A 23,265-nucleotide genomic window follows, 5' to 3' on the forward strand; every position below is an offset into this window, starting at 1 on the left:
TACTGCCTAACGTTGAATAGCTTTGCAAGAAATATCAAGCAGGTCAGCATATAGTGTCAGTGGAGCATCTGGAGGTGCTGCGGTTTGTCTGTGGTATCAGCTGTTCTTAAGAGTATGATCTCAGAGGGTACTTTTCTAATATTATGTAACATTTTATCTTTGTGTTTGCCTGTGTGTGTGTATGTATGTATGTAAAGGATGGTTTAACCCCTCTGCATTGTGGTGCACGCAGTGGACATGAGCAAGTTGTTGAGATGCTGCTGGACAGGGGAGCACCCATCTTGTCCAAAACGAAAGTAAGACCTCTGCTTCTCCGACCCCAAGAATTAATTTGCCCCTTTATGTGTGTGTGGGTATGTTTGATCACTGATTTACCCATAATTTCTGCACATGCCTAAGACTGCCCTCATGTGGCCATTATTTCTACAGAAGCAACATGTTTATCAGGCCCTCTTTGCTATCGAATTTTCTCCTGACTGCAGGAATCTGATATTTTGCCATAGATTGTGGTTTTAGGTGCCAAAGCAAGAGAGATTTCCTATCACACTTACAAGACCCTCAAAATGATTTTTCATGTAAATTCATCAGTCCCTTAAAACTGAGTGTAACCTTCCTCAAACACTGGCTTTCTTAGCACATGATATTTTAAGGCTTTAAAGGTTTAAATTTGTTAAAATAGCTGCAGTATTGGAATTACCAAGTTGGTTTTGTACAGACAGTTAATGTAATTTCAGTAATTTCAATAGAAATCAATGCAATCAGGAATTTCATGTGAGGACGAAAGATTTCCCCAAGCAGTTGTCAAGTGAATTTGCAGCGTGACCAACAGACAGTTGCTTGGTTTGAAAGTGACTGTGTGAGCTGTGCTTTATACATTGCTACACTATTGACAATATACAATGGACCATTTTTGCTCATGAGAATGCTCTTTTATTTTAATGGATCACTAGTGGTCAACTGATGTATTGCCATGGCTGATATTTTGACCATTATGGAATTGGCATCTGTGATCTATTTTTTTTTTTTCTTTTTCTTTTTGGCTGATAGGTGTTAAAAGCTTTTATTTTGATAATGCCAGCATCTTCATGTCATATTTGTAAAATTAGCATTACCTGGTCTTTATTTAAGAAATAAATTACAGTTTACAGTCATGTTTTATTGTTTATTAATGAAAAATACTATAATAGGATAACAAAATGATGAAGTTGCTAAAGTATAAATCTTTTTAATCAGTCTTTTTAATTTTTCATCAAATTCACATTTTTTTATTTAAAATGTAGTAAATATTATATAAAATATATTGCAACAAGTGACTTATTTATTTTCTTTAGGTTTCTATCTTTAAAATCTGTAAGTGTGATATCATATATATTGCTTTTATAGCGGCCATCAGCCATATCAGATTATCAGATTTTGCCATCAAAAAATCCAAATTAAATATACCACTATCCATTAGCATTATTCTTGTTAAATGCAGTTTTTTGGTTTGCTATAGAACGGTCTGTCTCCGCTGCACATGGCGACCCAAGGGGATCACCTGAACTGTGTCCAACTGCTCCTTCAGCACAATGCTCCCGTGGATGATGTCACCAACGATTACCTGACGGCACTGCACGTGGCCGCTCACTGCGGACATTACAAAGTGGCCAAAGTCATCGTGGATAAGAAGGCCAACCCTAACGCTAAAGCCCTGGTGAGAGCAGAGAGAAAAAGAGAGCCATACACATTGAAATTTAGAAAGTACCCTCTTGCTGTTTCCTTTCTCTCTGTGTTTCTTTCTTGGGGCAACTGGGAACACCTGTGTTAACATATGCAGCTGTATGAATGTTAATCTCTCACTTCACAAAAACAGGCATAGAGGGTGACACAATGTGTGCGTGTTGCCATAGTAATACAGAGACATTCTTGTGACATTTTAAAAATAAACCTGAACCTTAGAAATAACTTGATTGGAGTTTAAAACAGATCAAATGAACAGCAGCACACAGCTTCATTACAAATTACCGTGGGTTCATTCAACCAGAGGAAGCTTTTTGTGGTTCCCCACTTCTGGTAAAGGTGGGTGTGGTGGCATCTCAGTCAAGCAGAGCATGTTTGTGTCTACATCAACAGAATGGTTTCACACCGCTTCATATTGCCTGTAAGAAGAACCGAATGAGGGTGATGGAACTGCTGCTGAAACACGGGGCATCACTGCAGGCAATCACTGAGGTATGAGAGAAATATGAGGATTGAATGTTTATTGATAACTTATGTGATATGATATTGTACCATAAAAGCACTAAAAATTAGTTTAATCATCAGAGTTTTAGTGTATATGCTTGGGAAACATAGTAGCACAAGCTGTTTTCTATATGTTTCAATGTTTGGTTGTGTTTTGTTTGGTTGTTTTAGTCGGGGTTGACACCCATCCATGTTGCTGCATTTATGGGTCATGAGAACATAGTGAAACAGCTCACGCATCATGGAGCCTCACCCAACACCACCAACGTGGTACGTTTCCTCTTTAAGTACAGTGTCGCTCACAGATACAGTATTTGTACTGTGAGTCATTCCGTGAGACTTAACTTTTACTTTTGTAAATGCAGTTCTATTATTATAAACATTCTATCAGTCATGGAATATCTTCATTTGTTAATACAGTATATGGCTTTGTGCAACTCAAGCTAAATGAACAAAACTGAAATGATATAAAATTATATATTATGTAAAAAATAAGCAACATACAAAATTAAACTGATATTTTAAGTGACTGGATGGACATATTTTTGTTTGATTAATTTTGTCAAGCATGAAAAAAACAACAAATTATGAATGTTGAATGAGAGCCAACCTTTGAACTTGGCCCTGCGAAGACTCAAATGATTTCACTTCCTCTTCCCCATGTCATTCAAAATAACTGTTCTTTATAATTTTGAGTTGGATATTTTAAATTATATTGCTTTAATAAAATGTTTTTTCTTAAGTGTGATTGTAGTTTGAATGAGAAAATCAATACAAAATTTACTAAGTTTTGGTTAAAATCTATTAAAGAAAATATTATTTTCTTTATATTTAATCAAATTTATAATGGCTATACTAGAATAATGAATAATATAATTCGTATCCTCCTTTGATTTTTTTCATTTAAATTATTCCATCACAATATTATTATGTAATAATGAGTTTAAAATTAATTTTGAATTAATATATTAAAGCTTACAACTCACAAGCACTGCATCGAATCTATGTTGTAGAGAGGTGAAACAGCATTGCACATGGCAGCAAGAGCCGGCCAGGCTGATGTTGTCAAATACCTGCTACAGAACGGTGCTAAAGTGGACATCAAAGCCAAGGTGAGACACACACCTTAGCTCAAATTTGAATAAACCACTGTCCACATCCCATCTCATGACAGATGAGCTAGAACATGACAGATGAGCTTTTCAGTTTTGCCTACCATTGCTCTGTCTCTCTCTTTCACTCTCTATTTCCATAATGACAAATTCTAGGATGACCAAACAGCCCTGCATATAGCTAGCCGCCTGGGAAAATTGGAGATTGTACAGCAGTTGCTGCAGAAGGGGACGTTACCCAATGCTGCCACCACCTCTGGCTACACCCCTCTCCACCTCGCCGCCCGTGAGGGTCATCAGGAGATAGCAGCTCTCCTGCTGGAGCAGGGGACATCCCTCTCTGCAGCAACTAAGGTGTGTGTGTGTGTGTGTGTGTGTGTGACCAGCAGTGGGGTTCAAAGTGGGGGTCTGAGACCACATTGAACATTTGGAATTTAAATTCTAATTTAAATGAGTATAGAAGCAAAGTTTTAGGACTTTGAAAAATGTAACTAAAGAATAGTTATGACGTAAATTGAAGAAAACAATACTTCATCGTTTGGTGTCACTACAAGTTTTTTGGTAAGAAATGGATACTTTTATTTAGCAAGTATGCATTAAATGGAACAAAATTCACAGGAAAGACATTTATAATTTTACAAACAATTTATTTTTCAAATAAATGTCTTCCTATTTATCAAATACTCCTGAAAAAAAAAATATGTCATGGTTTTCAGCATATAAGTCAGCATATTATAATGATTTCTGAATGGTCATGTGACTGTAAAGACTGGAGTAATGGATGCAGAAAATTCAGCTTTGCCCTCAGTAATAAATTGCAGTTTAAAATATATTAAATAGTTATTTTAAATAGTAATAATATTTCACAATATTACAGTTCTTACTGTATTTTTGATTAAATAAATAAAGAGATAAAGTGAGCATTAGAGACTTCTGTCAAAATCATTTTCTGGACTCCATTATATGTGGTTTGTGCGCATAGTGCTTTATTCGCCTTATTCTGTCATAATGAAAATAGCAGAACTATGCATCTTTTCATTTTTTTGTTCTCTCTCCTTTCATTACCACATATTCATACACAGAAAGGATTCACTCCCTTGCATGTGGCTGCAAAGTATGGGCAGTTGGAAGTAGCCAATCTTCTGCTGCAGAAGAAAGCTGCGCCGGATGCAGCAGGAAAGGTTGGTGAACAAATGCAAACATTATGCACACAATAACATGAACAAGTACATCTAAAAATATGGCCATTTGTGCATGGTGATTTACATTTGTTTACATAACACAGCTTGGTCCTGTCCCAAACTTTTATGTGGACTTCACTTATGCTTGTTCGTGTGGTGTCCCATTTGTCATTATGATTCAAAAGTCAGAACAAAATAGGCCATTGGTAAAACATTTATTCTAATGTAATGAAATATTTGTGTTTAAACTATTTAGAGAATATTATTTTAAATAAAACAGCTATTTTTGAATGGCCTTCAATGAAGAAAAGGGATTTTATAGCCAGATGTTGTAGTTACAACTTCGGCCAGCAGGGGCTAACTGGGCCAAGCTAACCAGCCAAACTGTGACGCCTTAGACCACAAGGGCCAAGGGCGTCATTTGGGACAGGGCCTTCATTTGTCTTTGTCTGTTCATCTGTGTCAACCTTTCAGCAAATAGTTCCTCCTCACTATTCTTGCACTACAAAGTATGACTGTCATGACTAGCTCTATTGAGAGATTCACAGAGCTGACAAATTCTGCAGATTTTCCTGTGTCATTAAGTCACCTGTGCTGTCATGAGGGTCTGGTTTCCTTAACATAGATTATGCTTTTTAATAAGTACAACAATGCAGATATGAAAATACGACACAGAAGCTTAAAGGAGAAGGTTACCCCAAATTTTTATTTTTGCTGAAAATGTGCATACCCTCAGACCTTTTGGTAAAAGATTTGGAGAAATTTAGCATTAGATCACTTGCTCCCCAGTGGATCCTCTGCAGTGAATGGGTGCCGTCAGAATGAGAGTCCAAACAAATAATCTATCATCATAGATTATTATAATGATAAAAACATCATAATAATCTATAATTAATCCACACGAATCCAGTCCATCGATTAATGCCTTGTGAAGTGAAAAGCTTCATGTTTGTAACAAACAAATCAATCAAGGCTTCTTTTAACTTCAGATTTTTGCTTACGGTTAAAATATGAGTTATTATGGACTCATATTTTGGCCAGAAGCAACGGTCTGAAGTTAAAATGTCCTAATGATGGATTTGTTACTTACAAACACGCAGCTTTTTTGCTTAACGACATTAATTGATGGACTGGAGTTGTGTGGATTATTGTGATGTTTTTATCAGCTGTTTGAACTCTTATTCTGACGGCACCCATTCACTGTAGAGTATTCATTGGTGAACAAGTGATGATTAATGCCAAAAAACACATCCACATCTTTAATGGTATGAGGGTGAGTACATTTTCATAAAATGTTCATTTTTGGGTGAACTATTCCTTTAATCTGTTAAGGAAAGACACACTCATCCCGGGAAAGTGTTTTTTTCAAGTCATACTATGTCTGAACTCATGCTGCTAGCTTAATGTGGTGCTGGGATTTCTTCCTTCTAACTTTAACATGGTGTGTCTGTGTGTATGTGTGCGTGCGTGTGTGTGTACACCTACCGTGTGCACACTCATGTACTGTATGTGCTGACATACATGCATGCGTCTTGTGTATGTGTGTGTGCATGCTGGTGTTTGTGATTGTGCTGGGGTCTGCGTGTGCGTGTGTGTGTGTGTGTGTGTGTGTGTGTGATCGTGTTTGGGTCTGTGTGTATATTATAGACTGGGTTAACACCGCTGCATGTGGCTGCTCACTATGATAATCAGAGAGTGGCTCTGTTACTGCTGGACCAGGGAGCATCTCCTCATTCTGCTGCGAAGGTACACACGCACCCTTCAACCCAACGAGGCTGGGTTGCTGGATTAACCCTTCCGTGCTGTTTGCCATTGAAATCTAGTGTAGTTATTATTTACCTTACACAATCACATCTCAAGAGTCACAATGTGCTGTTTGTGACTTTGTTGCAATGTACAAATCACATCTGTGGAGGAAGTCCAAGGCTGAAAAGTTGATGTTAAATTGCAGGAAATCTGATAAACTCTAAGTAAATTAAAAAACTAAATTAACTCAAATTGACACACAACAGCACGGAAGAGTTGTAAAACAGGCTGTATTCTTACACTGAGCTCTGCGAAAATCATTTTTTTAATCATTATTATAATTTTGTGGTCCAGTAAGTAATGCATAAAAACAAGAAAGCTTTGCCTGAGAAACAAAGTTTTTAAAGAATGTGTCTTGCATAAAGTATGTTTTTCTTACCCTGTTTTCTAATAGTTTTATTCTTATTTTAAGCAAATCTCACTAAATTTCATTTGGAGTTTGTAAATGGACATGGTAATGGGAAAAAATGTTGATTGGAGAAAAAAATATTTTAACGCAAAAGTTTTCTTTTTTTTTTTTAATTAGCTATTTATTTTATTATTTTGCCTTTATTTAGATAGGCCAGTGTACAGCAAATGCAGAAGCACTGAAATAATTTTTTTCCTGCAATCTCGTATTTTTTCCATCATCATGTCCTTTAGCGACTCTGCATGTTTGATTAATGTTAAAACAAACATTTTTTTTTTTTAACTAAAGAAAAAATTCACAGGTAAATTGATCTTGTTTTAGCATTTTTAGATGTTTTTATAGAAAACAAGACAAATATAAGAAGTATATAATTCTGCAATTCCAAAATCCATGGCTTGCATTTTCCCAGAGTTATTTAGAGTATCTAGTAATATAAAGTAGTCGTCATGGTAACAGGCTAGGAATTTTGAGGGGAGTGATGTGCTTGGTTGCTCCTTACAGTCTCTGTTTTACTAAATTTGAGAAATCCTGAGTGGTTTGTGTACTCAAGAAAAGTACTAGGGAAAAAAAGAAGAATATTATTGCATGCTTGCATAGTATTTCCATTTAAGAAAATTCTGTATCTTTGCATCTTGTTTCTCTCTTATTCTCTCTAGAATGGCTACACACCTCTTCATATTGCAGCTAAGAAGAATCAGTTGGAGATTGGGACAACGTTGCTGGAATATGGGGCGGAGTGTAACACAGTGACCCGTCAGGGCATCAGCCCCCTCCACCTCGCTGCACAGGAGGGCAGTGTGGACCTTGTCTCCCTGCTGCTCACCAAACAGGCTAATGTTAATATGGGCAATAAGGTAAACATACTTGCACATTCATATTACACATACATACACAGCACGTTTGAGAATAAGTGTTAGTTTGACTCGCAGTGTGTGTTTGTAAAACAGAACAGTCTCACGCCGCTGCACCTGGCTGCCCAGGATGACAGGGCAGGCGTTGCTGAAGTGCTGTTGAAAAAAGGAGCAGAAATTGATGCCCAAACCAAGGTCAGGGTTCAGGTTTTGTGGTGTTTCCATGGATTACAGGCTCATTGTGGACTGTACTGCATGTCTGTGTCACTGTCTAATATTCTCTTGTCTGTCATATTCTCCTAATAGAGTGGTTACACTCCGTTGCATGTGGCTTGCCACTATGGCAACATGAAGATGGCCAACTTCCTGTTAGAGAATCAGGCCAAGCCTAATGCCAAAACAAAGGTGAGTCTGTTTGTAGCTTGTTAAAAAATATTTAGAGATATTATCTTGTTTAGCATTTAAATTGACTCTCTTTCTCTGTCGTTCTGTGCATAGAACGGTTATACACCTCTACACCAAGCAGCGCAGCAAGGCCACACCCACATCGTTAATATGCTGCTTCAGTATGGAGCTTCACCCAATGAGCTCACAGAGGTGAGTACTGAGGCCTGCTGGGAATATCTGCTTTACTCAGCAAGCTGTCAACCTTGGTCAGCAGTGTACTGTAGCACACACTCACATATACACATATACACTACCGTTCAAAAGTTTGGGGTGAGTATGATTTAAAAGAAAAAGAAATAATACTTTTTTTAAACAAGGATGCATTAAATTAATCAAAAGTCACAGTAAAGGCATTTACGATAGTGTACCTTAAATATTCAACTCATCTCACTCTTCTGTGCTTATAATACCTACATTTTCAAATTATATGTTTGAAATCCCTCATATACAGATGTGTATATGAAGTCTTTTTTTGTGTTTGTGTGTGGCAGAATGGGAACACAGCTCTCTCCATTGCTCGACGATTGGGGTACATCTCTGTAGTGGACACATTGAGAGGAGTTACAGATGAAAACCTCACTGCCACGGTAACATATTCAACCTGCACCACCATCTGCATCCTGACCTACTTCCATCAACATCCTCTTCATTGTCCACAATTACCATAGAAATTAATACTAGGCAATTTGATTTTTATGCTATTTGCATTCTGAATCCAATCCACACCAGCCAGCCACATCATGCTAATGACTTCTGAGCAAAGAATTGAATTATTATTATTAATTGAATAAATAATTATTTTATAACTTCATTTCAAAACTGTAAGCCATGTTGTTTTTAAAAAATTTTTTCACTATTTCTAATTTTGAATATACTATTTTTCAACCGTTATTGGATATTTAGTCATTCATGCTGTTTTTTTTTCTATTAAGATTAGTTTTGCCATCATCTAATGCCAAAGTAAAGCCTCGTTCACACCAAGCATGATAACGATAAAGATATAGTTCTAAAAATCGTTCTCAGTATTAAAGAATAGCAGCGTCCACACCACAACTATAACGATAAAGGCACAGCGAAACGATATCGTTGGAATCACTTCCAGAACGATTTTTTCTAGCTGATGAACGATAAAAACACTGACAGCCAATCAGAATCCATCCTGCTGTAACGTACTCGAGAATTTAAAGGGGCAGACGCATGTGCACTTAGAATAAACAAACGATATCGTTCGCTGTTGTGGACGCTAATATCGTTATCTTTATCGTTATCGTGCTTGGTGTGAATGGGGCTTTAAAGTTAACCTTTAAAAACAGTAATAATTTAATAACAGTCTCTAAATTAATATGTATTTTTCATTCTGTACATTATAATGTTGTGATTCCTGAATTCACTTGTTCTATTAAAATGATTGATTTTAGTTTTTTTACTGTTATATTTTTAATATATTTGAGCAAATTAGTATGCAAGTTAATATTTATGTTATAATTTAATTTTAATGAGAAAATTGATATTTATAATATAATATTATAATATAATTTGACATTCCTATATATTTATATAGTATATTGGTTATCAGCACTAACATAAAAAGCCAGAAGAACATAACAAGCCAGAATTTTTACATCTGTATTATGTCATTGATTTTAAAAATAAGTTTGTCATATTATGAATATAATTATCAATTTCATGCTATTTATTTTCATGGAAGTTTGAGTATCTCTAACTCATATTTTGCATATTGTCCATTTTTGACCAGCCTGTAACTGAGAAACACAAGATCAATGTCCCGGAGACCATGAATGAGTTCCTCGACATGTCTGATGATGAAGGTAAAGGTGACTGAGTGCTGATCTAAACACACACACATACACACACACACACACACACACACACACACACACACACACGTTTACTTAGCTATCTAAATGGGGACATTCCATAGGCGTAATTGTTTTTATACTGTACAAACTGTATGTGCTATTGCCCTACACCAACCCTACACCTAAACTTAGCCCTCACAGGAGACTTTCTGCATTTTTACAATTTCAAAAAAACTTTGTTTAGTTTCTTTTTAAACCCGTTTTTACAAATGAGGACATCCCCAAAGGGAGGTTTTTGGAGATTTTGTCAGGTTTACCTCACTTTTGGGTACAAATTTGTCCCCAAAATATGGTTAAGTAGGTACACACACACATACACACGCACGCGCACACACACTCACACACACAATTTCACTCTTTCTTGGTGAACTATATTGGTTTATACTGATGTAAAGAACTCTTTACTCTGCTGTGACCATTTGCACACTGAGTCAGTGAGGCAGTTGTTAAAATATTATTTATATTTTATATTCAAGTAATTATTTTGACAGCTATACCCACTAGCTTGCACCATGATCACTGGGCTAACACTATCTGCCTTCATTATTCTGTGTGTGTGTGTGTGTGAGAGAGAGAGAGAGAGAGAGAGAGAGAGAGAGTACATTTAACCTATTACTGTGTGTTGTATGTATGTTGACAGTTGTGAAAGATCATGAAGCACAGACTGATGGGGAAGAAGGTACACACTTCTGCAGTTCTGTTATTTCCTCCCCTTTTTAATCATCCCTCGCTTCACGCACACATTTGCTCGGCTTAGATGCGTTCCTCTCGCCTGGCTTTGCAGTGCGCTGTGTGTGTTTCGTCTGTATGCACATAACCAGAGTGTGATTGCTGTGATTTCCTGTCTATGCCGACTTGACACTAACACACAGTTTCTTTTCATAGTTATAACAACATATTTACAAATGCTCACACATAGAAACACAATAACAGATGCCCACAAAAGCCTGTATGTGACTCATACAGTTGCCTGGGATACAGTGAAGCTGGTGTCAGGAGGAGAAGAAAACACTCCACGTGTAGACTACGATGCCAAACTCTCTCTCTTGTCTCCTGGTGCATGCTGAAATATTCATGAGCTTGATGTCCCTTATTGCACCCCTCTCCATGGTTACTCGGTGGGATGAGGGTGTACGGTTACCATGCGTGTCAGCAGATATGCTCACAATGCCGCAGGTGACACTGACTTGGCCCACAGGTGTCACCTCTTTACCTGAGAGCGAGAAAGACATGCAAAATAGAGAGGGATAGATAGATAGTCTTGGAATATGACAAAGCAGTAAAATCCTGAAGTCTAGTGTTGAAACTGCTGTCTTAGCACTATGCTGAGAGGTAAAGTGTGCATTAGTGCATGTGTGTGCGTGTATTAACAGCAGACGCCTATAATAGATCCATAGGTTATCCTGGAAGTTATCTGTGTTATCCTATTAAGCTGTGCATGTAGGTCTTATGTCGGTCAGAAGCAATGAACACTGCACCTTTGATCCCCGATCTGATTTTGTAACTCATACAGCTGTTTGTTGTCATATTATGGTAGAGTCTACTGACATTTATTGTTTTTATATTGCGCTAATTATATTTGCTATACCCTAAACCTAGTCCTTCCTTGCAGAAACTTTTTGCATTTCTAGATTTTAATTAAGATGATTACATGTACAGGGTTCCTAGACTTTCTAACCAGTGTTATTTTAGTATTATTTACATATAATACTTTTTTAAAATATTTTTTTATTAATCTTTTTATATGAATCTTTTGTTTATTATTATTTATTTTGATATATTAATATCACATTTTTAGGTGTGTTTTAGGCTTTATTTTAATTAATTTATTAGCTTTTGTTGTTTTAAAATATTACTATTTAGCTTTAATTTATTTTTATTAGTAATATTTTGTGTTTTACCTTAAACTTATTTCAGATAGTTTACCAAGGCAACATTTCTAATTTTCATAACATTTTTCAGCCAATGAACTTTCATGATTTTTTCATGACTGTACCAGTTGTTTGTGATGACCGGATAGTGATAATTTAAAAATAATTTATTTCATAGCTATTATTATCAAAAGAGTATTTTCTTAAATTTTTAATGAATAAAAACAGTTTTCAAATCACCTTTAAATAAAATCATAATTATTCAACAGCTTAGCTTTTAAATTGCCTATATAACATTTATATTGACTATAGAAATTTGACCTTTTATTTAATTTTCCTTTTTTTTTCAATTATATATTAAAATTGTTTTCACATGATTATTCCAGGTCTGGAAAATTACACTTTTAAAATTCCCTGACATTTTTCGGGGGTGTGGGAACCCTGTATTTAATCTCTTTATTAAGCTGTTTTCATTATTTTATCATTTTATGTAGTCAGTTTAATGTCTTAATGGTGATATTTCATGTATTAAATATCAAAGCCTGATGCGTGCCACAAATGTCCAAGAGCACAGTACCTAGTTCACAAAATTACACACATGGTTAAAAGGAGATGTTGCGTGCATGCACTGTAAGTACAGTACTTAGAAGAAGGTGAACTTCCTTACAGTTATGTAATGTTCTTTAGCACTTTGTAAGGAGTTTCATGAATGTTCTATAGTGACTCTGAGTGTGAGTGTCTGAGGAGACCTTGACATTAGCTGATAAAAGACAACATTTATCTGTTTAAAGAACTTTCCATATACACATTTATGTCATATGATGCTATATTAGAGAGGGCACTGTTTCACTATTTAATCATTTAGATTCAACCTTTACACAGACTGGGAGAAGTGTTAGTTTTGTATTTTGTACTATTAAGTATTTATTAATATTATAAATTAGATTATCATTTATTTTCAGGTTTCATTTTAGCATTAGTAATTTTGTTTTATGCCTTTGTTTTATTAGTTGTCAGAGTCTGTTAGTTGCCAAGGCAGCACTTAAAATTTTGTTTAGATTATGTTGATTATTATTATTATTATTAGATTATGTTGTTAACAATAACAACGTTGGCACAGACCTGTTAACTTTGTAAGATTCAGGCATGCATTTCAGTCTGAAGGCCTGAAATTGGGGTTTGTCAACATCTGTGATTAGATATAATGTAACATTCGGATATAAGCATTTCAAACAGTGTCCTCAGAGGTCAGTTATCAACAGGTTTCTTTGTATTTGTGAGGAGATTTTTAAATATTTGACCCTCAGGAGTATAACCAAACCAGAACACGCATATATTAGAAAAGTGCTTGCACTGACTCCCTTCATTCTCTTGAGAAAACTATGTTGACAGTACTTGGTGTCTTATTACCACCTTGCACTTGCTGCTAGACCTGCAAAATCTTTAGCAACACACACACAGACACACACACACACACACACAGACAGCTGCTTTGTTTCTGCGCGCGCGGGCGCGCGAGGCTGGATTGTTAAGAGAGCAGAGCTCCCCTGACATGTGAGAGAGCAGCTTTGGTAGAACCTCCTTCGCTTGACCCAGACTGCCATGTGATTTAACTTTTACCGGGTGACTGAACGGATGTAAATCTCGCACATCCAGAGCTACGAGAGTTCTGGTCGACTCGGGACGACCGACTCTCACATGAGCACCCCGAATAGAGTCCTCATCATCAGTCTTTTCTCGGAGGATACAGGCTTCATCTGAGAACTGAACAAATAATCGGAGGAATACGCTAATAACGGATATATCTGTGTCGGAGTGTGATATGGCAGCGCTTTTATGTGAGTCATTGATAGGACTGTCGCTGTGTCAGAATACTGCGGTGTTTTGGGGCTCTGCTGCATACAGCGTTCACCGGCTGGACGCTGCTCGGATATATTATTTAAATATGCACTTTTGAAAACTTAGAATGGCGTCAAATACAGCGTCTTCTGTTTTTAGACAGGGTGATCTATTAGTCTTTGTCATGACTGTTCGTTGTCATTAAGTTGTTAATTCGGTACCGGAGTAGAAAGGTGTTAGGGAAACGGAGGAGTTCAGTAGCGGGAGGGGAGGGGCTGCAGCACGGAGAGAGAGTCGCGTTTATGAGAGATACGAAAAAGATGTTGGCTATGTCTCAAAACCATCAGAGTCATTTTATGCAACATAGGCTAGTCATTGTCTTATAAATATAACGACTGTCCGAAGCCTATCGAGCTTTCTACCTAGACGGTGTTGAATATCTACGATAATGTCTAGTTGGACAGCTAACGCATCCGTTGCTTTCTAGAAGTGTTTCATGATAAATAATAATAAAAAAAACTTTACAACTGTATTAATTAATTAATTTATTAAACTAGAGAGAACAACAAAACTGTTTTGCTGTGTTAAACAGGTCGTTAAGCCTATCTGATCATCTTAAATGTGCCCAAAAACCCATTTGTGAACCTGGACAACACACACAAAAAAAGTCTTAAGGGTAATTTTTTTGAAATTGAGATTTATACATCATCTGAAAGCTGAATAAGTAAGCTTTCAATTGATGTATGGTTTGTAGGCTATAGGATAGGACAATATTTGCCTGAGATACAAATATTTGAAAATCTGGAGATGCAAAAAAATCGAAATATTGAGAAAATCGCCTTTAAAGTTGTCCAAATGAAGTTCTTAGCAATGCATATTTCTATTAAATTAAGTTTTGATATATTTGCGTTACAAAATATCTTCATGGAACATGATTTTTGGCATAAAAAAAATCTTTATTTTTGACCAATACAATGTGTTGTTGGCTATTGCTATAAATATACCCATGCGACTTATCATTGGTTTTGTGGTCCAGGGTCACATTTAACTAGTGAACGGACTAGCAAACAGTCTTAGTTGTCTTTTAACTGTTTGTTTGTTGTAATTAGACAATAAAATCAGATACAGACGGTCATATTTGTGAAAGTGTCAATTGACAATGTAATTTATGAAATTCAATTGATATACATTATTTTTATTGTCATATTATTATTACTAGGTACCTGCTGATAAAAACAGCTTGGTTTAAGCTGGTGTCCCAGTTTGACCTGCATGAAAGTGGCCCAAATCCCTCTAAAACTACCAAACAGTTCATGCTGAGAGACTAGCAAACCAGCCTTTGCTGGTTTTAGCTGTTTGTTTGGTTTTTAATCAGGTATAAGAAACTCTTGGGGGTGTGATTGAAACTTGCTTCATAGCAGGAGGTGCAGTGGTGTCTGATGCAGCCGAACGTTTCCTCTATATGTCAGTGAAATATCGCCACCTAAGTTTCTGTTATTCACGGTGGGACAGAAAAACACCCAGGTGTTACGTGACCTCGATTAATAATCTAGAAGCTGCGAGCTGAATGTTGCGTGACGCAAGAAGACCATGTGGTCCGGTTGGTTCGCCCCGCAAGAGATGAGCTACAAATTATTACCATTGTGCATTCGAGCAAGACACTTAACCTCTGATTGCTCTAGCAGGACTGCCTTGGCAATAAGTCGCTTTGGGTTTTATTTAATTAGAGCAACTAATTGTCGCAGCTGCTGATAGGTCACCTTACCAGTTCACCTTCAAGTGAGCTCACCTTCTCATCCCTGCAGGTGAAGATGCAATGACTGGCGAGACTGAGAAGTATCTTCGGCCACAGGACTTGAGGGAGTTGGGGGATGACTCTCTGCCGCAGGAGGGGTACATGGGTTTCAGTATTGGAGCACGCTCTGCCAGGTAATAGAACTCATTTACATTTTGTGATGATTGCTTGTTTGTGAAGCTGTTTATACCTTATGCTGGTTCTCTATGAGTAGAAAATATAAATGGAGTTGCAAGTTATTATGGCACGAGAGGATGGCTTTTTGGAGGTGTTTAGATGGATGATAATTTGGATAGGTTTAGGTTGTGGTGTTCAGCGGGTCTTCTCTAAAAGCATTACTACTGTCTTTGTGTAATGTATTGGCTTTTAGTCTGCATTAATAAAAATGCTTCAAGAAGAGAAGGATGGTAGAAAACAGATGAGGAATGAGGGATGGTTAAATCCCGGTCGGATTCATTGTGTATTCAGTGCTGTCAGTCTTCATATCCTCTTGTTTACTGGAAATAAACACTGGGATTTTAGTTCTCTGGAAATTGTTCCCACTACACAAATTCAACTCACCATGTGTCATTCAAGTTAAAGTGTGCATGGCACAAGTGTTTTTAGATGACAGATGAAATTATGAGAAATTGTTATGCAAATAATAAGAGAAAAACACCTGTTGTACTTTTAGTGCAGACATTAATATTTTACAGTATTTAATATTTAAAAAGAGGTTACATCATGCAGCTATATGCCACTTCAGCCAAAACTTATGCTCTACAGCTGGGCAACTTTTGCAGAATTTGTAACTGTAATTTGTGCCTCTGATTTTTATCAAATACAAAAACATTGAAATGTTTTAAAGTAACAAAGGAGTACTAAGTTGATGTTGAAACTGAGATATTAATACAATGCACAAGATAAAAAAATAAATGAAATATTTTGTAAGATAATAGACTTTGTAAAAAGGGTTATGACTAAGTTTATTTTAGCTTTAAGAAAGAACAATACACAAAGCCGACACTTGGTCACTTCATGCATTTTGTTTGATCAGAGTTGCTATGCATTTGGGTGTGTGTCCATTTTCTAACTTGAAATTTAAATTTTGATGTAAATTTATATGTGGCCTGTACAACTTAATGCATTGACGCTGGCCCATATTGGTGGGCGATATGACCAAATTGAGTTCTTTATTATGGCTTATTGTGCTTAATAACTCTATTTAACATCATGCACATCTTGTTCTGGATTTTCTCATTCATGCATGTTTTTTTTATCACTCTTATGTGTCAATAACCATAAAGAGTGCAATGCAATGCTGAAATGTATTTACATACCGCAAAATAGGGGTGTGCGATATGACGATTTTTGATCGTGGACGATAAAAATGTCTCCACGATCTGCTTTTGAAGAAATATCGTAGTATCGCGCTACCGTGCACATTGTCAAATACAGTTCTGGCGCCGCCGTCTCTATATACTGTACAACACGACATACAGCAGTAGAGTTACTCAGACAGGACACTGCACTTATTCGCGATCGCAAAAGTACATTATTTGCACACAAGCCTTGCTGGTTAAATGTTTAATTCGCGCGCTGGTCTGACGTGCGCTTGTTCTGAGCGCATACACCTGAAGCACGCGCAGTCGCGCACTAAAGCCTGTCTAACAGCGCCTGATTACTCAACTAAGTTATATTTTGCGCTAATACTGTCAAAACACACAAGGTTTACATACAGACTGAGTTGGTTATCTCTAAAATGAAAGTAAATAGTTAAGAGAGAAACAGATGCGTGCCTGTATATTAGATGCGTGCAGCTCTTAAAGGGACAGGACACTAAACATGCTGTCGACTGTCATTAAAGGGATAGTTCACCCTAAAATTTAATTTCTGTCATTATTTACTCAGTGGAAAACCAAACAGTTGCTGGTCTACATTGACTTTGATAGTAGGAAAGAAAAATCCTATGGAAGTCACTGAGGACCAGCAACTGTTTGGTTTTCCACCTTCTTCAAAATAGCATTTATGTTCAGCAGAAGAAAGAAACTCATTCCGGTTTAAAACAACTTTTGAGTAAATGATGATATAAAAATACAACATTATGACAGAATTGACAGACAGATGACAGAATATTAATTTGTGGGGGAACTATTCATTTAACGTTAACAAAACAACAAAACACAAAGAGAAAAATCACTCTCTATTCTTGACTGAAAAACTTTAATACAGTTGCTTTAGGAATCAGTCTATCTAATGTTTTATTTTTATATTTGTTCATTCAATTTCATTGAATGCTCTGCTAAATACACCTATTGTACCTGAAAATAAAGCACTGTTTGTTTTATTTGTATATTATGTGTATTTGTAATGTGTATCTTTGTTCTTATTTTTTAATAAGAAAAATAAAATAATGACAAAGATTTTTTATCTTCGCCCACTTTGGCCTAAATATCTGCCATGCATCTTTGTCTTTCTAGTTTGGCTGTAATGCTCAGACAACTTGTAAAACCAAAATAGTAAAACTAACAAAGAATCGGGATAAAAATCGTGAATCGTGATATTTCTATAAAAAATCGTGATATGATATTTTTCCCATATCGCCCACCCCTACCGCAAAATAAACAATATAGCAAAACCTCTTATGAAAGACACTTTAATACTGTCATCACAATACATATCGTCATAAAGCCCAGCCCTATTGGCCTAGCTGTGTGTTGTTGCATCTCCTAAGTTGGTATGGTATTTACATATCCTCTGTTTATGTTCATATAGATATCTGATTAGGAAAATGCAAGTGACCAAGTGTAAATACCTGCATAAAAGATGCTCAGATGGACAATTGCAGGCTTAATGTAAATCATAATCAAATGGATCTTTACATTCATAGCAAACATGATGTCCTTTTAAGTGCCATCATCCATATAACCATATGCCAAGTCTGATCAGATCACAAAGTTATATTAAATTGTATTAAATTGTCAGAGAAATCTAAAATGCTGTTGTACTCCTAAAGGTACAATGCTTTTCTAAAAGGGTACCTTAGAGTTCCTTATGTTATAATTGTAAGTTCTAAGTTTATGAGAAAAGTTTAAGGCAGAAGATGCACATCTGTGGTGTTTTGTGCTGAAGTACATCCCGTTCTCTCATTTATAAGGTCATTATCTGCTTATTGTGGCTGATGGATGATGAGCATGGCAGGTGAGGGAGAGGTTGGGACACGAGAATGGAAAGGTACCACTCTTGTCATGCGAGCATTATGTGGCACAATGGAGCCTGATTTGCTCTTGTTGTACAGGACAGTGAGTTCTGATTGGCTAGCTTTTGTGTGCCAGTGGTTATAGCGTTTGAGGATAGGGAATAAATGAGTGAAAACGATTACATCATCACCGGGAAGGGAACGCTGAGTGACAAAGTCTGGAAAGTGCGTGACTCTGTTTGTGTGAATGTGAAGGTGTGATCTGATGGATGCAGACCTTCAGTCTCTTATTGCCTTTAGTTATGATCGATCATTTCAGTTTTGTGCTCAGAACTCTAGTGTAGCTCAAAGGGAAGAAATAGCTTTATGGTTTGCTGCATTTGGACATTGACACTGTGGCTTTCTTGCACAAGAGGCATTAAATAGTCAAATGTGAGTCAAATTAGCTGTATAGATTATTGGTATAATTACGTCATTTGCAAAGTACTCAGTATCCCAGCTGCTTTGCCAAGGTAAGACATACTGTTTCATGTCTGAAAATAAGTTTAGAAATATTTTTGCTGTTTGGATTGTTACTGTTGGAATTTAGATGATCTCATGGATAATATTCTACCGTACAGAGCTTCATATTTTCTGCCTCTTTGTTTTGTTAACATCAGCCTGGCATTGTTTGCTCTTACATAGGGCTACTAATGTTGATTGTTTTTACCAAACGCACACCCAGTCCTGTCTAGGAGCACAACACATGCTGTGGCAGAGCCTAAGTGCCATGCTTAACTCTCACTGCTTCTGCCACGTCCAGTACATTTTACTCTCTTTTCTCTTTCTTGGCTTCTCTCACTCTCTCTAGCCCCAGGATAAGGTAAGAGTGATGTCTTTCTCTCTGCCTTTCCATCTCTGTGCCTTTCGCCTTCTATTGCTGTAGCTGTCGTTTCTGTCTCTGCCCCTTTCCATACGTACTACAACTCCCATCATGCCTTGCTCCACTTTGTCATCTGGTGCAGTGCGTTTCTGTGGAGTCTCATTCCTTTCATACACTGAGGCCTGAGCTCCTCGGCCTGATAGAACAAATTCATGCATCTCAACTGGAGTTTTGGTCTCTGAACTTCTCTTGCGTTGACGTTTTATTTGTTCTATCTGGCTCCGAAGCCGAACGCACTTCTTATCGGTCACACAAAAGCCATCGAACATTTTTGAAGGCGGTTTATAAATGCAAAAGATGTGAGGAGTGTTTTAAAACAACAGGAAAAGTGGGCAGTAGTTGTGTGTTGTGAAATATTGTGGTTTTAGATGTTATCGATGTCTGAAATGTTAAGAATTAATGTGCTCACTATTATGTTTTAGTTGCTCTGTCAGTTTTTGTTTAGTGTGGCATGGATTGTGTTCATATATGTTGTGTTTTGCTGTTGTTTCTGTTATGTGGTGCTCTATGTAACATCCAGGGACAAAAGCTTCAAGCTGATCAGTCAGCAGTTGAAGCCAATTACTCTGTCACATTGCTGATGGCATATTTAATTGACCATTACTCACCACATTGATCACAGAAATTTAAAATAGATATGGTGTTCTAAGCATGTTTGATTATGATCGCTAGTGTGCTTTTGATAGAAAAGCACAGAGAGGATAATTAATCCACATTGTGTGCTTAAACACAAACACATTCACACAGCTAGGTCGCAGAATGTTAGGTAGGAGGCATATGATTAGAATATAGCTTAGCCTGTAAGAGAACAAATATTCCTCTTAATTTGTTGTTTGCTGTTTCACATGCACACACAGAGCCATGATACAGCCTTGTTGGCTCTGTTCATAGTGAGATCATTTGAGCGAAGTGCATAGCAAAGAAGTAGAATGATGAAAGGAAAAAGAGATAAGTTAATGCAGAGGAGGGAAATGAGAAGAGTGTGCTGCAGAGAAGGGTGAGTCGGCTGCTGAATGACAGAACCATAAAAACAATGCAGATCAGGACGAATGAAGCTGAAGTGCAAGAGGACAAGAGGAAGGGACGGAAAGAGAGTTGTAAACTCATTCATCCAAAAACTAGCCCACAAACCGACACTGTTTCTTTCATAAACACACTCGCGTGTGCGGTTCTGCTGTGTGTGCCTTTAGCACTGTACCTTTAAATCCTGCTGATTGCTGCAGAATTTTCAATCTCTCATACACACACTGTGCAGCCAGCACAAGACTGCTGTCCTGCAGAGATCCAGGCGTTTCTAAGAGCACTGCAGAATAGTGCACACACTCACACAGTCGTAAATTTGATCTGAGCTGAAAAATACTTATTCAAAGTGTCAGTTTATTAGTGGTGCTTGCTATAGCGGTTCCTCATGGATAATGATAATGTTAAACCTTGCAAAAATAGCAAAACCTGCACTGTTTGTGATATTGACAAAATGATACCTCAAATTGTACGATTGTGCGATTGCTATTACTTTTCAAAGAATTAACAACCACCCGGAACACCATAACAACCACAGATCAATGCATTAAAACACATTTAGAACAGCTTTGCAATGAAATAGCAATAACAATGAGATTCACTCAAAAATGGAGTTAAATGTAACTAGCACTAGTTTACAAAGAGTAAAGCTTCTGTTCATTTAGATATACACTACAGTTCAAATTTCCATAGTTTTGGGTCAGTAAGATTAAAAAAAATTAATACTAATAATAAATTACAAAATAATAAATTAAAATAACACATTAAAACAGAAAACAGGTATTTTAAATAGTAATATTATTTCACAGTATTACTGTTTTGCTGTACTTTTGGTAAAATTAATGCTGCGTTGGTGAGTAGAAGAGACTTATCTCTTCTTAACGATCACAAACTTTTGAATGATAATATACTTTTTACATTGTATTGGTAACACTTTAGAGTTGGGAACACATTTTCACTATTAACTAAGAGTTTTCCCTGAACAAACTCCTTATTTACTGCTTATTAATGGTTAGTAAGGTAGTGGTTAAGTTTAGGTATGGGGTAGGATTAACAGATCTAAAATATGGTCATGCAGAATAAGGCATTAATTTGTGCTTTATAAGTACTAATAAACAGCTAATATGCTAGTAATAGGTATGCTAATAGGCAAGTAGTTAATAGTGAAAATTGGTCCGGAAACTAAAGTGTTACCATTGTATCTGATTAAATCATTTAAATGTTACTGTTACAGTAATGTTTCCCATACAACATCTCTTCTGTTTTCTTTGTACTTCCTCCTCTCTGTCCATCAGATATCCCCTTCTCTCTTCTCTTCTCTGAGGGGTTTGATTTTGTTCTCCCTGGATGTTGCATGTTGTAACTTTTGTGTTTTTGTGTTTATGTTTGTTCGTCCCTTTTTGTGCGTCTTTCGCTTTGTGTTTGTGTGTGTCTGCTTGTACGTGTGCACATGTGTGAACCTCTTATACACTCCAGTCTACACTCCTTCAGCTCAGACAGGTCCAACACTCTGAACAGAAACTCCTTCGCTCGGGACAGCATGATGATTGAAGAGATGCTGGCGCCCACCAAAGACACGGTAAGAACACCCACTCTTTGTCTTGTTTTCATTCAGTACTGTATCCGCTTTTCCACCATGAGATATGGTTATGGATATGGTTTCATTTTCCACTGTGGGGCTGATAACAGTGCTTGTCATACAAATGCATCAGTCGTTGCCTTGGTAAGGCAAGTATTTACAGATGATATGAAATGTAAATAGTGGCCGCGTTATCCCGAGTGGCGACGTCACTGCACTCATTCTACCAACACAGTTCAGCACTGTTAGCCAACCATGCGGAGAATTTTGGGCTGAGAATGGTTTGTAATCGTGCCTTGCTGAACCAAACTCAAGTGGAAATATAATTGTAACCATTCCTTACCGTTATTAGAACAGTTCGCCGTAAAGGTGGAAAAGCGTCTGTGTTTACTCTGCATCATACTTCCAGAAAGCACACACACTACTATGTTGTTACAAACCCTAGTTAGTTTCCTTCATAGGCAGCATTTGAAGGCATTATAGGTTCAAAACCTGTTTCAAAACCAAGGCTAATTACGCTGCTTTTACTTTTAATTTTAAGATGGCTTTATCCTTAATAATGATGGCAATCCCAGAATGCATGAATACATCAAATATGGTGGACATCAAATCTATTTATAATAAGTTTATTATTATTATGTTTTATAGCATTTAGAAATATTTTGACTTAACTTTTATTTTTATATTTTCATTTCAAGTTAAATTTTTAGTCTTTGCTGTGCTTTTGTCGTTTTATTAGTTTTTAAATATTTCTATATTTGTTTTTAAATATTTCTATATATTTTAAATATTCTATTTTGTTTTCAACTTAGTAGTTTTATTTCAGTTCAGTTCAGTTTTTTCTTATATTTATATATTTTTCCACATTTCAAATTTAGCCGTTTTACTTAACAATAAAAATAACTTTGACAATCACCTCTGATTGTAATGTAAAAACATGCATTTCATGTAAAGCTGCTTTGAAATGGTCTGTATTGTGAAAAGCCCTATGTGAATTGAATTGAATTGAATTCAGTACAGAAAAATATTATTAAAATTGTATTTTGCCTCAGATATTGTGTGTGCATGCGCCACTGCACCATTATATGAAATATCACACTTCTTCTGCATCAACACTGACTGATCGGCACTAGAAACTAGATATGACATACA

The 23,265-nt window shown here is 36.6% G+C and overlaps 1 protein-coding gene across 1 annotated transcript in view; it reads left to right on the forward strand.

Moving 5' to 3' along the window:
• LOC306850598 (ankyrin-3-like) overlaps positions 1-23,265 on the forward strand; it is a gene marked incomplete at its 5' end in the record, with an annotated part of 85,934 nt that overhangs the window by 26,544 nt on the left and 36,125 nt on the right. Inside the window, 16 exons of the mRNA XM_079386306.1 lie at positions 198-296; positions 1,496-1,693; positions 2,113-2,211; positions 2,395-2,493; positions 3,237-3,335; positions 3,492-3,689; positions 4,418-4,516; positions 6,164-6,262; positions 7,388-7,585; positions 7,679-7,777; positions 7,889-7,987; positions 8,081-8,179; positions 8,521-8,616; positions 9,786-9,858; positions 15,425-15,548; positions 22,011-22,113. Coding sequence (XP_079242432.1) covers positions 198-296; positions 1,496-1,693; positions 2,113-2,211; positions 2,395-2,493; positions 3,237-3,335; positions 3,492-3,689; positions 4,418-4,516; positions 6,164-6,262; positions 7,388-7,585; positions 7,679-7,777; positions 7,889-7,987; positions 8,081-8,179; positions 8,521-8,616; positions 9,786-9,858; positions 15,425-15,548; positions 22,011-22,113 — 1,881 coding nt within the window. The remainder of the gene's footprint in view (positions 1-197; positions 297-1,495; positions 1,694-2,112; positions 2,212-2,394; positions 2,494-3,236; positions 3,336-3,491; positions 3,690-4,417; positions 4,517-6,163; positions 6,263-7,387; positions 7,586-7,678; positions 7,778-7,888; positions 7,988-8,080; positions 8,180-8,520; positions 8,617-9,785; positions 9,859-15,424; positions 15,549-22,010; positions 22,114-23,265) is intronic.

This window comes from Barbus barbus (assembly GCF_936440315.1).
Source record: "Barbus barbus genome assembly, chromosome: 30".
Taxonomy (NCBI): domain Eukaryota; kingdom Metazoa; phylum Chordata; class Actinopteri; order Cypriniformes; family Cyprinidae; genus Barbus; species Barbus barbus.